At 48.4% G+C, this 16,898-nt stretch overlaps 1 protein-coding gene across 1 annotated transcript in view; it reads left to right on the top strand.

Annotated features, from left to right (window-relative positions):
* Window positions 1–16,898, top strand: part of LOC142012223 (dedicator of cytokinesis protein 2-like) — a 454,965-nt gene that overhangs the window by 111,942 nt on the left and 326,125 nt on the right. The window contains exons 24-25 of the mRNA XM_074992076.1: window positions 3,084–3,154; window positions 8,636–8,742. Of these exons, the coding sequence (XP_074848177.1) occupies window positions 3,084–3,154; window positions 8,636–8,742 (178 nt within the window). The remainder of the gene's footprint in view (window positions 1–3,083; window positions 3,155–8,635; window positions 8,743–16,898) is intronic.

Raw genomic sequence — 16,898 nt, 5'->3', positions numbered from 1 at the left:
CTATATGGCAATTAGGAATATTAACAGGAAATTGCAGCCGAAGCAGATGGTGATCAAAGATGAGAATGAAGAAGAAGTGCTCATGAACAGGGAGAAGATTGTGCAGTGATGGACGAGATATTGCACCTATCTATACAAAGCACAGTTGGACCCGAGTGTCTCAGAGAGACTGATTGAAGAACTGAAAGAGATATCTCCACTGAGCTTTGAGAGTGAGACCGATATTTTGAAGGAGGAAGTAGACAAAGCAGTGAAATGACTAAAGAACAACAAGAGCCCTGGAAATGATAAGATCACAAGAGAAATGATCAAATACAGCAGAGAAAGCATGATTCAGGAACTACACCGACTATGTAATATAGCAGGGAAAGAAGGGATGGTGCCTAAGGAATGAACAAGATCTGTGCTAGTGACAATACCCAAGACAGGAAGTACATTGGAGTGCAAGAACTACAGAACGATTGCCCTAACAAATCATTTAGGTAAGGTGCTGATGATGATACTGACTGAGAGATTTAGATCACAGATAGAAGAACATATAGCAGACGAGCAAGCGGGGTTCAGAAAAGATAGAAGTACCATACAGCAGACATTGGCCCTAAGACTGATAGCGGAGAAAGCGCAACAAAAGAACAAGAATGTATACACTTGCTTCGTCGATTTTCAAAAGGCATTTGACAGTATAGACGGGAAAGTGACTTGGGCAGTGTTGGAGTCATACGGAGTGGATAGCAGACTGATACAGTTGTTGAAAGATATCAGTGATAATGTGGAGGCAGCAGTGAGAATGTGCGGGGAGTTGGGAAGTTGGTTTAAAACAAGTAGAGGTAGAAGACAAGGAGATCCAATATCGCCAAGTATCTTCATCGCACATCTGGAGACAGAGTGATGGACAAGATCAAGGAAGAGATAGAAGGGATATCTGTGCACAGGAAAACAACTTGAGGTTTGCGACTGATGTAGTTATCATTGAGGAAGATGAGGAGAAGCTAGCAAAAACGGTGCGGGTGTTAAACGAAGAAGGGAAGCGGTATGGACTGATTATGAACATCGATAAAACAAAAACAATGGTATTTGGAGGTAAGGAAATAGGAAGGAAGATCAGTGTCAGTGGTACTGAAGAAGAAAATGTAGAGAAGTTCACATATCTGGGGAGCAACATAATGTATGATCTAGACTGTAAGAAGGAAATAGCGACTCGAATAGAGAAAGCAAGAGCGAGTTTGAAAGCGATGGGTAAGATCTGGAAAAGCAAAGCAATTAGCTTAACGAAGCTGAGCGTCTGGAAAATGTGTATTTAGCAGCATGTTGTACGGATGTGAGACAAGGGTGATAATGAAAGATTCAAAAAGAAGAATATTGGCATTCGAAAGGAGTTGTTATCGAAAGATTCTGAGAATAGGATGGATGCAGAAGGTCACCAATGAGGAATTATAAAGAAAGACACAGTTGAAAGAGAACCTGCTGCAGAAGGTTATAAAACGGAAACTACAACTATTTGGGTATGTTTGCAGGACGAAGGACGAACGAAAAATCAAGACCCTGGTATTTGGCATAATGGACAGTTTGAATAGGAGAGGCAGACCCCACAGAGAATGGTTAGATGATATAGTAGATTGGTGTGGAGCTAGTCTACGGAAACTAAGCCACTCCGCACGGGACAGGAAAGATGGAAGGAAATAGGGAGAGAGGTATCAGACACCCAACGGGCGCTGAGCCCATGGTTATTGATGATGACCATCACAAAGCACACAGTACACTGAGCAATTACTAGCTAACTGACAGATCTCAAAAATAAGGGGTCATTGGGGGAATCATTGAACATGAGTGTTGCTAGAGGTGTTCATCTGGTATTGATGCTAGGCCCAGTGATATGCAGGATTTTTATCTGGGATCTTGCACTCAGTGTAAACTCACTGCTGCTAATTGTGCACAACACAACAATTGGCAGAGTGACAAATGATGACAAGGAAGACGTCTTACAGAGTGATCTGGCTTGCTTGGTAAACTGGATCCATTCAAACAAAGTGCATTTTAATACAGCCAAATGCGATATCACATATCCGGGAATGAGGAATGTACTGAATGGGGGACTATCCTGGAAAATCAGTGACTCTGAAAAGGATATGGAGATCAAAGCAAACAAGCAGCTGAACATGAGCTCCAATTGTGAGGCTGTGCCAGAAATGGCTAGTTAATCAGACAGAAACTGGAACATAGCACTTGTTCTGGGGTTCACATTTTACCAGGATTTTGAAAACTAAGAGGGTGCAGGACAGACCCCCAAGAATGTTTCAAAGGCCTCAGGAAAAAATGTCTTAAGGTAAGAAACTTAGAGGTATCTCTGTTTAGTTTTTCTAAAAGAAGATTGAGATGTGACTTGAACATGGTGCGTAAGTACCTTCACAGGGAGATAATACTGGGAACTCTGTAATCCTGTGGAGAGAGGCACAACAAGAACCAATGGCTAGAAAGTAAAGCCAGAAAAATCCAAATTAGAGGCAAGGCACAAATTCTTAACAGTAAGGTTGATATCTCTTAGAACAGACTATCAAGGGAAGCAGTGGATTCTCCATCTCATGACTTCTTCAGAGCAATACTGAAGGCCTTTCTGGAACAAGCGATAGTCTTAAAATCTACGGAACTAGAAATGCGCCATTCTCTCCTAAGGGAGAGAGTGGATTGGATGGCTCTGACAATGATGTTTGTATTATCACAGTCAATTTGACTGATTCTGATTAGTGTTGATCTAATAACAGTAAATGGTCTCAGCACAGTGTCTATCTGGGGAAGGAGAGCTCATGGAGTGAATGTTTATGATAGTAACTTTGTGAGTTTGTTTACATGAAGCATGCTGAGTCACAGACATTGCTTGGTGCATCAGCCTGAGTCTGATGTCTGGAGTCAGGATGAAATCGAAAAGGCCATTAAATAGGGTCTGAATAGTGCTGCAGCTTGATGCTGGTTCTTGGAACAATATGAATTTTATTCTCAGCAGTAAGAGTTCTAATAATTGTGCCCTTCTCAAGTGTGTTAACAAAACACAGCCCAATAGTTAGCTTTCTGCTGATTTCTGCTTCCAGGGAGCTGCTCTGAAGTACCTGCCTTCAATCCTGGAAGATGTGTTTGGGATCTTTGACTGCTCTGTGCTGGGGTAAGGACATTTTTCTCATTCCTTCACCCAAAGTACCATGCTTGGTTACTCTCTCTGTGGAGTGGCCTGTGTGTCTGCAAAGGGTGTTCTACATGTCAGTTTCCTTCTGTCATGCAGCTTCACCTTCCAATGGCCCTGTAGTGACATTCTCATTCTACGTCTGGGACATCATATTCCAGTGATGTGTATTTAATGGGGATGTCAGTCAATTAACTCTGCAGGATCAATACGAGCATGCACAGGATCAAGAATGCAGGACAAAGTCCTGATATAATTGAAACAGTTTCAATAATTCTGAAATGGGGCAGAGAAAATTAGTTGCCTCTCCCACCCAATGAGTGGTTATTGCAATGTCTGCTAGGTGGGGAATGGAAATCCTGCATCCAAAGTGACATTAATACTAGGACACAAAAATATATTGGAAAGACAGAACAAGTGATGTTGGCGGGGGAGTAGCATAATATGTGAAAGAATCAAATGAAGTAAAAATTGTAAATGAACCAAACTGTTCCATAGAATCTGTATGGATAATAATTCCATGCTCTAATAACAACAACATAGCAGGAGGGATATACTACCCACACTTGACTGGATAGTGATAATGACTGTGACATATGCAAGGAGATTAGAGAGTCTAAAAAATAAAACTTAGTAATAATGGGGCATTTCAACTATCCCCATACTGAGTCCATGTCAGCTCAGAATGGGATGCAGAGATAAGTTGACACCTTAAATGACTGCTTCTTGGGGCAGCTAATCCTGGTACTCACAAGAGGAGAGGCAATTCCTCATTTAGTGCTGAATGGAGCACAGGATCTGGTCCAAGAGATGACTATAGCTGGATCACTTGGTAATAACGATCACAATATAGTTAAATTTAACATCCTTGTGACGGGGAACATACCACAGCAGCCCAACACTGTACCATTTAATTTCAGGAAGAGGACCTACAAAAAAATAAGGAACTTAAACAGAAATTAAAAGGTACAGCACCAAAAGTTAAAAACCTGCAAGTTGCCCGCGTACTTTTTAAAGACACCATTGTAAAGGTTCAACGTAAATGCATGGCTCCAATTTAAACAAACAACAAAAGGGAACCAAAAAAATGTCACTGTGGCTGAACAAAGTAAAATTAGCAGTTAGAGGTAAAAAGGAATCATTTACAGAGTGGAAATTAAGCCTGACTGAGAAAAAATAGAAAACAGCATAAGCTCTGGCAAATGAAAAGTAAAAATATAATTAGGAAGGCCAAAAGAATTTGAAGAACAACTAGCCAAAAACTCAAAGTAATAACAAAAAAAAAAAATCTGTAAGCACATCAGGGCAAGAAGCCTGCTAAACAACTAGCTGGGCCACTGGAAAATCAAGATGGTAAAGGAGCTCTCAAGGACGATAAGGACATTGCAGATAAATTAAATTAATTTTTTGCACTGGTCTTCATGTATGAGGATGTGAGGGCAATTCCCAAACCTGAGCCATTCTTTTTAGGTCACAGATCTGAGGAACAGCCCCAGACTGAAATATCTTTACTGGAGGCTTTGCACTAAATTTGATAAACTAAATACAGGTTGAACCTCTCTAATTCAGCACCCTTAGGACCTGTCCAGTGCCAGATGAGAGAATGTGCTGGACCACCGGAGGTCAATATTGTCTAGCACTTTACCCACATTTCCACTGCTTACTGGGCTCTTAGAAGATATTTAGGGGTAAATTACAGCTAAATAGCAGCATAGAAGACTGTCTAGGCACGTCTAGGCTTCCGTCCCAGACACACCGCACAGTCCATTGTCTACAGCCAAGCACTAAGATATAACCGCATTTGCTCCAACCCCTCCGACAGAGACAAACACCTACAGGATCTCTACCAAGCATTCTTGAAACTGCAGTACCCACCTGAGGAAGTGAAAAAACAGATCAACAGAGCCCGACATGTGCCACGAAGCCTCTTACTACAGGACAAGCCCAAGAGAGAAACCAAGAGAACACCACTAGCCATCACCTACAGTCCTCAGCTAAAACCTCTACAGTGCATCAGGGATTTACAACCCATCCTGGACAATGATCCCCCACTTTCACAGGCCTTGGGAGGCAGACCAGTCCTTGCCCACAGACAACCTGCCAATCTGAAGCAAATCCTAACCAGCAACTGTACACGGCACCACAGTCACTAACTCAGGGACCCATCCATGCAACAAACCTCGTTGCCAGCTCTGCCCACATGTCTACACCAGCAACACCATTACAGGACCTAACCAGATCAGCCACACCATCGTGGGTTCATTCAGCTGCACATCTACCAATATAATTTATGCCATCGTGTGCCAGCAATGCCCCTCTGCTATATACATCGGACAAACTGGACGGCCTCTACGTAAAAGAATAAAACACACACAAATCAGATATCAGAAATGGCAATATACAAAAACCCATAGGAGAGCACTTCAGTCTCCCAGGCCACACAGTAGCAGACTTAAAAGTAGCTATCCTACAGCAAAGAAATTTCAGGACCAGACTCCAAAAAGAAATTTCTGAGCTACAATTCATCTGCAAATTCAACACCCTCAGCTCAGGCTTAAACAAAGACTGTGAATGGCTGGCTAAATACAAAAGCAGCTTCCCCTCCCTTGGTGTTCACCTCTCCAGATCAACTGCTGGTAGAAAGCCTCAACCTTCCTGACTGAGCTAATCTTGTTATCCCCAGCCTTGCTCTGGCTTATTTATACCTGGCCCTGCAGAGTTCCATGACCAGCATCTGATGAAGTGAGTCTGTGCTCACGAAAGCTCATGCCCAAAACGTTTCTGTTGGTCTATAAGGTGCCACAGGACCCTTTGTTGCTGTTACAGATCCAGACTAACACGACTACCCCTCTGATACTGTCTAGGCATGGTGGCTGTAAACAAACTTTATAGGACCCTGGCAAGTTTGGCCACACCCATGATTAGTGGTCATTTGGGTAACTAAAATCATGCTGGATTATGGCTGTTGCCAGACGAGTGAGTTCTGCATTAGAGGGGTTCATCCCATAGCATTAAATTGTGAAATTGCCAAATTACTAACTGTGGCTGTATCCTATCATTTAAATCAGCTGCTGTACTATAAAATACAGAATAATAATAATAAACCTGACTTCAGTACCAGGCAAACTATTTGAAACTATTTGCATGGCCATTTTGAAGTTTTGGCCAAGTGTGGCCACAGCCCAAGTGTTTGACAATTCTGTTCTTTACTACAGAATTTTAGTGTCCTTATGCTAATGAGGCACTGAATATTCAATTCAGCACCTCATTAGTAATCTTTGAAATGGCTATTTGCATGGCCATTTCAAAGTTTTGGCCAAGTGTGGCCACAGCCTTGGATGAACATGATTTCTTGGGGAGGTGTCAACATGGTTCTTGTAAAGAGAAATCATCTGTCACACATCTACGAGAATTCTTTGTGGGGGTCAACAATTATGAGGATGTAGTATGTTTAGATTTCCAGGAAGCCTTTGACAAGATCCCTTACAAAAGACTGTTAAGCAAAGTCACCTATCAGAGGGTAAAAGGGTTAAGAAGGAAAATCGTCTCATGGATTAGTAACTGTTTAAAAGATAGGAAACAGAGGCCAAGAATAAATGGTTAGTTTTCAGAAAGTAGAGATGTAAATAGGGGCATCCCCCATAGTCTGGGCTGGGACTGGAACTATTTAACATATTCATAAATGATCGGGCGGGGTGGGGGCGGGAATGGTAAACAGGGTTGTAGCAAAGTTTGCAAATACTACAAAACTACTTATGATAGTTAAGTCCCAGCAGACTGTGAAGAGCCACAAGGGCAGCTTGCAGAACTGGGTGATTGGGTAACAAAATGATGATGAAATTCAGTAGTAATAAATGCAAAGGCATGCACACAGGAAAAATAATCCCAACTCTCTATATATAATGATGGGTTTTAAATCAGCTGCTACAATTCAAGAGAGATCTTAGAGGCATTCTGGATAGTTCACCAAAAACATCCACTCAGTGTGCAGCGGCAGTGAAAAAAGCTAACAGGATATTGGGTATCATTAAGAAAGGAATAGATGATAAAACTGAACACATATATGACTAAGGGGGAATATTATGAAATCAATAGGCAGCGGGTTTAAAACAAATCAAAGGGAGTATTTTTTCAGACAATGCAAAGTTCTGAGGAAAATTGAGGTACACAAAGGATTCATAAAAGCACTTCAGACAGTGCACAGTCTTCCTGCAGAGCTCTTTGCCAGAGGATGATGTGGAGGCCAGACTATACAAGGGTTCCAAAAAGAACTAGATAAATACCTGGAAGATAGGTCCATCAATGGCTGTTAGCCAGGAAGGACAATGATTGTGTCCTTAGCCTCAATTTGGCAGAAGCTGGGAATTGGAAACAGGGTATGTATTACTTGATAATTACCTGCCTTGTTTATTCCCTATGGGGCACCTGGAATTGGCCACTCTCAGCAGACAGGACATTGGGCTAGATGGACCTTTGGTCTGATCCAGTATAGCCATTCTTATCCAGATGGGGAGTGCAACAGACAAGGGTTGTGGTAGGAGGCTGAGGGTTATTTCAAAAATATGGCTGCTGAATCTAAGTGAGATTGATTAAAAAAGAGCTACTATGTAGATTTTAAATGTACTTATATAACGCTGATAGGAGAATCAAACCTGGGAATTTTGCATCTTAATTCATGAGCTAACAGCCAGCTTGTTGGTACCTAATGCTGTAGAACAGAGTCATTATTTTCACTGCAAGTGGTCTCATTGTCCTGAGAGGGGACAGTACACCACACCCAGAAGTTATGTGGGTTATGCTTAAGTGGTACATAAAAATATTCTCTTGGTACACACACTGAACACTTACACTGGGATCTGTCTTGTATGTCATCATCAATTTAAAAGTTCCACAGGACAGATGCTGCCATCAGGAATACCTATGCAGCCCATAGGTCTTCAGTGGTCTTACGCAGATGTCACTGACTGAAACTTGATATACAGTCACGTGGCTGATATGCAAATACAAACAGTTCCCTCTCTTTCTACCTATGTTGGCTCTGCAGAAGTAATAGCAGTGAAAAGCTGCAGAAGTGGATTTGCAGTATCATCTCTAGTAAGTGTGTCCAACATGCACAAAGTGTCTGCCACCTACCAATGGGGAGCAAGAGGCCACTGGCATCCTTCATGGCTTCCCTGACGCAACCTACCTGTCAGCCACCAGGCCCAGATCCGTACGCTCTAGCCTCCTATCCCCTAATTTACGCAATCCCACAATAAATGACCTGTCATCCATTTTGACTTCTTCCTGCAAAGACAGCTGCTGGAACAGAGAGTGGCCAGAGCAGAGCAGTTGCTGAGTGCATTGGGTGGGAGTACACAACAAGCAGGGAAAAGGCAATCCCTTGCATTGTCCCTATCTCACCCCTACTCTGGAAATTGTACATATTATCACCTAACCAAGTCCCTTTCATCTGGGCTTTAGGTCCTTGCTACGGGATTTCATTGGGAACCTGGCCCCTCTGCGCCTGCTCAAGCAGAAGCTTCAGTCTCTGACAGACATAGTCAACAGCAGTATTTTCCAGTCCTATGGTAAGTGGAAAACATCAGGAGAGCCCCACCACAAATACACACAGTAACCCCAGCATGTAACCCATTTCTTGGATGTGACCCTGTTAGGGTGTCAGACCTTGAGGACCCACACAGTTCACAGGGCAGGCCTGTGGTCTCCAGGACTGGGCCTTTGAGCACCTTGTCTCTCTCTGCGGCTCCTGAAGGCAAATCCAGCCAAGGTAGACTCCTGTGGGGAGGCTTGTCCTGTGTCTCTTCAGGTCACAGTGCTCCAGGTCCTTCCAGCGTTGTTAGGCAGCCTTTCCAGCACAAGCTAACGATGCATTAGTCAGCTGGTCTATGACACCTGGAAGTCTTTGGGTCAGAACACAGAAAGGAAGGCTTCTGTGTTTCCATAACCAAGCTGCTATAGATCCCATTTCATGCCATCTTCCTCGTTGTCCTTAATTCCAAGTGACAGTGGCTGAGGCCTTCCAAAGGGCAGTCATTATTCCAGACACCCTGACACCTTTTCCTCTTTGTTCGCAGCTTAGTTTACGTGATGTGCCTTCTGGGGTATCCCAGATGTCAGTTAGTTGTGGTGGGTGTTTTATACTCTGGATCTCTTGCTGAGCTGGGTCCGTTTCAACAAGTTGTTTAACAACCCTGTCATTCCACCAAGACAGCTAGGTACCATCATGTCTTTTGCACTATTCCGGGAGCAGTGTGAACTAGTTTTAATCCTCAGGTGGCAATGCAAAGCATAGAGGAAAACTGAGGCACAAAAAGGATTTGTAAGTGTATTTCAGAAAAATTCCCACTTTGTCATACTCCCAGCACAGACTCCCAGAAGGAACTCGGTGTGAGAGCATATGCACATGCCAGAAGTTCTGGTCATGGTAGCATGCTGAGTTGGGCAGTGCCTCTACATGCAGGCATTCCTGCACTTTGGATGTCCAACTCACACATGCTCATTCTAATGACCTGTGAGTGTCAATTCCATAATCTGGGGCTGGCTTCTGTGGACGTTCTGTCTCCACTCTGCCCCCATTAGCAGACTGTTTATTACTATGGTGGACCGTAGCTGCTGTTATAGTTGTGGAAGATCTGTTCTCACTTTCATGTGGTATTGTAAATAAGGAGCAAGCAGCAGTAGCTCCCATAAATGTACACATACTTGTTTATCTTAATGATTCTGAACAAGAAGCAAGATTTGAGTGGACTTCTAGGCTCTAAAGTTTTACATTGTTTTGTTTTAGAGTGCAGTTATATAACAAAATAAATGTACATTTGTACATTGTACTTCCACAATATATAGTTGCACTACACAGCTTGTCTTTCTTACATACAAGACTCCTGTTAACACACCTGTGATGAATGGGAGCGGTACTACCGTCTTCTGGACACCCCAGCCATTCAGTTAAGTAAATTGCCTGTAAGGGTTAAAACCATGGTCATTGGGGTCCTAGAGAGCCTCCAGGAATGCTAGAGAAGCAAGAAGTGTTGACAGGAAGGCAGGAGAGAGGATGGAAACAGAGTGTGAATTTTGAATTAGAAGAGTGACCCTCCCGGGGTAGTCTTTGTATGAGCAGAGGTGAGCTGAGAAAGAGAGACTGAGCTCGGAACCAGGTATGAAATTTCCAGTGATATCCATAGTTAGGGAAGGACTAAACGTTGTAACAACTTATATGTGAGTAGAACAGGAAGGTTGCATCTACACTAGTGTGATGGGGTTCTGGGGTCCCCCAAGCTCTGCACCCCATCCGCAGGCAGGAGAGTCTCTCACTCAGCAGTAAAACAGCAGGTTTATTAGCCGACAGGACACAGCATCATACAGAGGAGTCAGTACGGCCGGCAGAGACAGCCAGTCCAATTCATGTTGGGGACAGGAGGCCCCGAGGGGCCCCCAGAGCCGGGGCCTTGCCCCCTCCTTGGTCTCTCTCTGTCTCTCAGCCCAGACTAACTGCTTCCAACTCCCAGTTCCAATTCAAACCCCTCAGGCTCCACCTCCTCCTTTGTCTGCAGTACAAAGGTGTTACCTGGTCATCAAGGTTACCCTCAGCAGGAGCCCCACACCCTCTGTGAGCCACTCACACACACACAGGTATCCCCCACTCCATCACATCTCTCCCCCCTTCCAGACCAAACTGAGCAGGGTCACTCAACTGGTGACCTGGGGAAGTTCGGGGCTGTCCCCTCGTGACAGGGCATCGGCTGTACCCTCAGTGCTCCCCTTGATGTGCACCACCTCCACATCATAGTCCTGCTGGGGGAGGCTCCAACTCAGGAGCTTGGTCTTGGCCCTTTTCATGTGATGCAGCCGGGCAAGTCCCTTTAGTTCCCTTGGGTTGGTTGGTCTCGCTGCTTCGGCCCCGGTCCGTCAGCCACGTTCTCAAGTCGGGCGGCAAGAGCCCATACAGATGCTGCAGCACCAACAGATCAAACAGGTCTTTTGTGGTCTGGGTCCTGCTCCATCTGACCACCAGTCCATACAGCTGCTCCAGCCAATGTCTGGAATTCAGTTACAGTCCAGTAACGGAAGGTACAAATGCTTCCACCCTTGGCATTTAGCCAGACCACCCAAATGGTTGTGTGCCTCAGTTTCCCCTTCCATGCCACACAATAGGTTTGGAATGTTCCTTCTCATGTCAGAGGTTGCAAGACTAGTTACAGGGAACAATGGTGACATTTCAGAATTACAAACTCTGTCAACATACAATTCATGCTTCTACATCAATGTCATCATGTCACATGGCTCTTTCCAAACATTCAGTACATGGTACAATTCTACAGCTTTTGGTAGCAGCACCCCTTGGTTACAGCAGTCAGCGTGAGTAACAGAACAACCCCATTGCAACTGCACATTTACGTTGCTCTTTGGTAGACCACAACTTTTGTGTAACCCCCTTGAGAATCTGGTATTTTGGGGATAAATGGCTGAGGCCTTTCTTAGCACCATCAAGTTCTAATCTTCTCTCTTGCCCCCTGGGGTGGAAATTTGATCTCTCTGGCTGTGCCCTCCCTTCTAACAAGAGCTGGGCCATTGATGATCTCAGGGAGACGGCCCCCTCCCAGCCAGCCTGGAAATTTGCAAACCAAACTGCTTTTTGAGAGCTGTTTTGTGAGTCCCAGACGCAGAATCCACATGAAGGAATCCCTGTTTATCCCTTACTGGCCCACCAGGCCCAAAGCTCCTTTGTCCTTTCACCTCCAACTACTGCCTCCCCATGGAATCAGAAGTTGAATCCAGTATGAGAATATGAGTGTTTCCACCATCTGGAGATGGGGAATTGCTGGCGCTCTCCTGCATCCTACAGAGATTGGCTGTGCAGCTGTTTTACTTGGTTCTCACAGGGCTGCTCACATTCCCTGATAGTTTTTACTTTACTTGCATCAACTTCCAATTCCTGAGAAACTTTTACCCTGCCTGCTTTGGACCCTTCCAGAGCACAGCCAGTGGTTTCACACTCAGGCAGGTCCTGGCCATCAGGAGCTGAAACAAACTTCTCCCCAGGCAAAGGGCTGCTCTGGCTCTTACAGACATGCACCTTTCCTGTTCACTCTCCTTCACCTCACTCCCATTTTCTGCAGTCCCCACAGACGGGTCAGGAAAAGTTTCAGGGAAATTCTCTTCCTTAAGAGCTTCCCCAAACAATAACTCACCCCTGTCTGCCTCCACAGGGGCACTGCTCCCTTGAGCCACAACCAACTCCTGGGTTTCACCTACACCCAGGATCACTTCTGGCCCATCAGGCAGATTCCCACGTAATCCCCCTCCAGGCAGACAGCCAGTACCACCGGACAGAAGGTTAGGGTCCCTTTCCTCCCTTCTGCTACCAGCTCCTTTATCTTCATCAGTCAGCATAACTCCATTGCCCGTCTGTTCTTGTGTCCTGGCGAGAGGATGACTCTGGTAGGACAGAGCCGTCTCACCCCCTCCCAGTAACACCTCAGCATCAGGCAAAGAACAAGTACCAGAATCGTCTGGTCTCTGGGATTCCCTGATGATACTAACTGGATCAGACCGAGTTAAAGCATCATCCCCCCTGACAGACAGAGGCAGGCCCACTTCCCATCTGGGCTCCAGCTGCCCTCAGATCCAGCTCTGAGATCTTGGCTCCATCTCGAGCCCCCACAGGCTCAGGCAAAGGATTCACTTCCCCAGAAGCAGAAGCACTTTTCTTGCACCAAGGACCAGTGTCCTTAGCAGGGACACCACTGCTCATTCCAGAGCCCTTCCCTCTGCTCCAGCCCCCATGGCCGGATTCAGAGACACACCTGGAATGCTCTTTTCTGGTGGATCCTTCTCCAGCCATCCTAGGCTGGGGAATCTTCCTCAGACAATGGGCTAGTTTCCTCATTGGCACCTTTTCCAAATGCAGGCTCTGCTCTCTCCCCAGGCTGCTGCTGCTGTTCAACACAGACAGACAATGGGAGACACTCTCTCCTTTGTCCCAGCCCCCCCGGCTGGTCTCCACACACACAGAAGGTGAAGCAGCTTCTCTCACAGACAACTTGCCATTCCCAGTGGACCAGCTGCTTTCCTGCACAGACACACAGGCACCTTCCTCGGCCCAGGCCTGGAAAACTCTTCGCAGGTCTGTCTTGGCCACTAGTAGATGATGGGTTGGAATCGCTCCTTCCCTCCTTGAGCTGTGGCAGGCCACTCGGTTCAGAGCTCCAGGCAGTCCAGGGTTCTCTGCCCCGATCCGGGCTCACCTTTGCAGGATTCTCCCCAGCCCTCAGCTCTGCCACTGCACATCCACTCTGCCTTGTCCAGCTTCTTTAATCTCGATTCAGTTTCCAGGTGCTGCCACTTCACAGCGGAGTTGCTCAGCGTGGTTGCAGGCTCTCAGGCTGATGCCCTCTGCACCCCACGACTCCTGGAAGAATCCCTTCAGTGTGCCAGGCTCCTTGCGGGTCACAAGCTGCCCGGGGTTAGGCCATAGGCCCCTCCGCCCTCTGGGACCGACTCCAACAGACTCCCAGTGGAACCCCTTCTTCAGTGTGACACCCACTCTCAGGGACCATGAGCACACTGTCTTGGGAAGGACTCATTCAGCATCAGCTTCCTTGTGGGTCACTTGTTTCTGGGGGTTGGGCTCTCGGCCCCTCCACCTTCTGGGACCGACTCCAACAGATTCCCAGGAGTAACCCCTCCTCGGGTGTGACACCCCCTCTCGAGGACAACAACCGCAGTTGCTTGGGTTCGGCCGCAGGCCCCTCCGCCTTGGGGACTGCACCTCACTGCCCTTCAGCACACCTGGGTCTCGCAGGCCCCACTTCTTCTGGGGCCCCAGTCACTTACTGCTGGATGCTCCATCCTCGGGGTGCAGAACATCCCACTTCTGACACCAGTGTGATGGGGTTCTGGGGTCCCCCAAGCTCTGCACCCCATCCGCAGGCAGGAGAGTCTCTCACTCAGCAGTAAAACAGCAGGTTTATTAGCCGACAGGACACAGCATCATACAGAGGAGTCAGTACGGCCGGCAGAGACAGCCAGTCCAATTCATGTTGGGGACAGGAGGCCCCGAGGGGCCCCCAGAGCCGGGGCCTTGCCCCCTCCTTGGTCTCTCTCTGTCTCTCAGCCCAGACTAACTGCTTCCAACTCCCAGTTCCAATTCAAACCCCTCAGGCTCCACCTCCTCCTTTGTCTGCAGTACAAAGGTGTTACCTGGTCATCAAGGTTACCCTCAGCAGGAGCCCACACCCTCTGTGAGCCACTCACACACACACAGGTATCCCCCACTCCATCACAACTAGTAAGTTCTTTCTAAATAATTTTCGAAAGGAGGGACTCTTTTCCTTTCAAAAGGATGTGGCTCACCTTTCGAAGTCACTCTTCCATTCCTGTTTCAGGAGGAGTGCCCCCTTTCAAAAGAAAAGGTGTAGAAGCTCCACAGGCCACTCTTTTTAAAGAGCATGGCACTGGGCAGCTGGAGCACAGAGATGCCCCTGCCAGCCCCATTGGGGCTCTATGGTCTCTGCCTCTGGCTGCGTTTAAAGATGCAGGGATCCTGAAACCCCATAGCAGGAAGCTGAGAGCATGCTAGCAGCAGGGAGGACACCAGCCTCTGGCAGCATACCCTCCTGCCGATGCTCCAGTGCAACAAGGCATCCCACTGTCCACATGGTCAGCGCCCAGGAGCCCTGCGCCCCCCAGGGGCTCCCCTCCAAGCTGACTCAGGACTCCCAGGACTCCAGCCAGGGCCCAAAAAAGAGGGCCTCATCCTTGATGGAGGCTGAGGTGAAGGACCCCTTCGGACTGTGGGGGGATGAGGAGATCCTCTTACACACCAGTGGCCAGCGCAGCAATGCCACTGCCTTTGGCTGCTTCTCCACCAGTGTGGGTGCCCTGGGGCACCCCACCCACATGCCTGACCAAGTGCAGCAAAGGAGATGAGGCAGACCTACTGCTGGGCCTGAGATGCAGCCAGATGCTCAGCAGCAGTGCCCACTAGCGTCCCCACTACAAGGAGCTGGACCGCCTCCTCAGGCCAAAGGAGGCAGCCTCCAAGCTAGAGGTGCTGGACACCACGGGACCAGAGTCTGAGACCAAGCCTGAGGCCAAGGACTATCCAGGACCCTGGGGCAGGACCCCTGCCAATGACCAGAAGCCGGAGCCCACTTTGTAGGAGGAGGAGGAGGGGTCCTGGGTCATTGCCGTCCCATCCACGTTCTCCAGCAAGTCACCCTCCTCCTGGGCCTCCCCATAATTGCTCGGGGGACCCTCTGGTAGGTACCCAGTGCTTTGGATACCCTGGAGCATGGTTGGGGAGGCACCAACCCCCACCGCTGCTGGCCCCCGTCAGGATGAAGCCCAGATGGCCATGTGCCCCAGGCCACAAACAGGGCTGCATGCAGGCACTCAGCACCCACTCCTGTGGACAGCACCACAAGCCACATGCCTTGGGAGGGAGTGGGGGAGGGGGGGCAGACCACACCTGACATGTGCCCCACCCATGTGGGGCCCCCTGATGCCCGGGATCCCCCAGGGCTGCCAAGCCAGTGGGCAGCAGACTGGGGGGGGAGGGGGGAGACTGGCTAGCAGGGCTGGGGAGCAGAACCCTCGGGGCCAGGTTGTGGGACTAATGGGTCATCCCTTTTTCCCCTTCTGTCTTCACAGCTCTGCTGTCCAAGGGCCAGACAAGCCCTGTCCAGGGCCAGGGAAGTCCCACACCAACTGCTGAGGGAGCTGGGGCATCCTCAGCCCCGCTGCCCACATAGGCCCACAGTGGGAGGCCATCCTGCCACCCCCATGAAGAGGGGCCCACCAGTGCCCACACAGCTGCCTGGTGGGAGTTAAATGTCACATGTGGGAGTGGCTGGCAATGGAGCAGGAGGCCTGGGGTGAGGTGGCAGTTGCCTACCATGCTCTCACCAAGTCCATGACCACTTGCCTGCTCTGGACCTCTGCCCTCTTGCCACCCACTTCCACAGCCCTTCCTTCAGCCCCTGCTCTCTCTCTGCCCTGCTCCTGCCTGACCTCCCCGCAGCCTCCCGGCTGGAACTCAGCCAGTAGCTCATGGCCAGTGCAGGCCTTGGTGAGCCCGCCCCCCTTCCCTCCCCACACCCCTGCCAAGGCTGAGGCCGCCACACCCCTCTGAACCTCTACCTACCCATAGCTCCAGCCCTGACAGGGACCTTGGACCTGGGACAGTAGGGGCTCACGCAGCTGGCACGCCTCAAGGTCCCCCACCCCTACCAAAGACTAAGGTCCCCCATCCCTGCCCCAGCCCTCCTCCAAGTTCATGGGCCCCCAGCCTCTGCCCAGGACCCCATCTTGTATATAGTTTCCCCCCCGCCAGTCCCCCCTGTAAATAGTTTCTGTTTCATCTTTTCATTATGACACAGTTCTGATACTTAGTTGTGTTTATTGTGCATCACCCCGGTGTCTTTTGTGCATGGTGGGGGAGCAGTGAGAAGTGGATGTGCAGCAGGGTTTGTGGTCAGGGAGCAGTGCATTGTGGGTGGGTATGTGGCAGGGGTTGTGGGGGATTGACTGGGGGGAAGGTCATTGGGGCCCCCTTGTGAAGGCCTCCCACGGGGCTTTCCTGATCTGCACCCCACCCCATTGTGCCTGATGACATAGGGCAGTGGCTGGCTGCTCGTAGCTGGGGCCAGCCTTGGCAGCCCACCCCAGCACAAAGGGCTCATGCTTTCTCTCCGCAATATTGCAGAGAGTGCAGCATGCCCCC

The sequence above is a fragment of the Carettochelys insculpta genome, chromosome 4 (genome assembly GCF_033958435.1).
Source record: "Carettochelys insculpta isolate YL-2023 chromosome 4, ASM3395843v1, whole genome shotgun sequence".
Taxonomy (NCBI): Eukaryota; Metazoa; Chordata; order Testudines; family Carettochelyidae; genus Carettochelys; species Carettochelys insculpta.
Note: the sequence above shows the minus strand (reverse complement) of the source record. Positions and strands in the feature narration are given on the sequence as shown.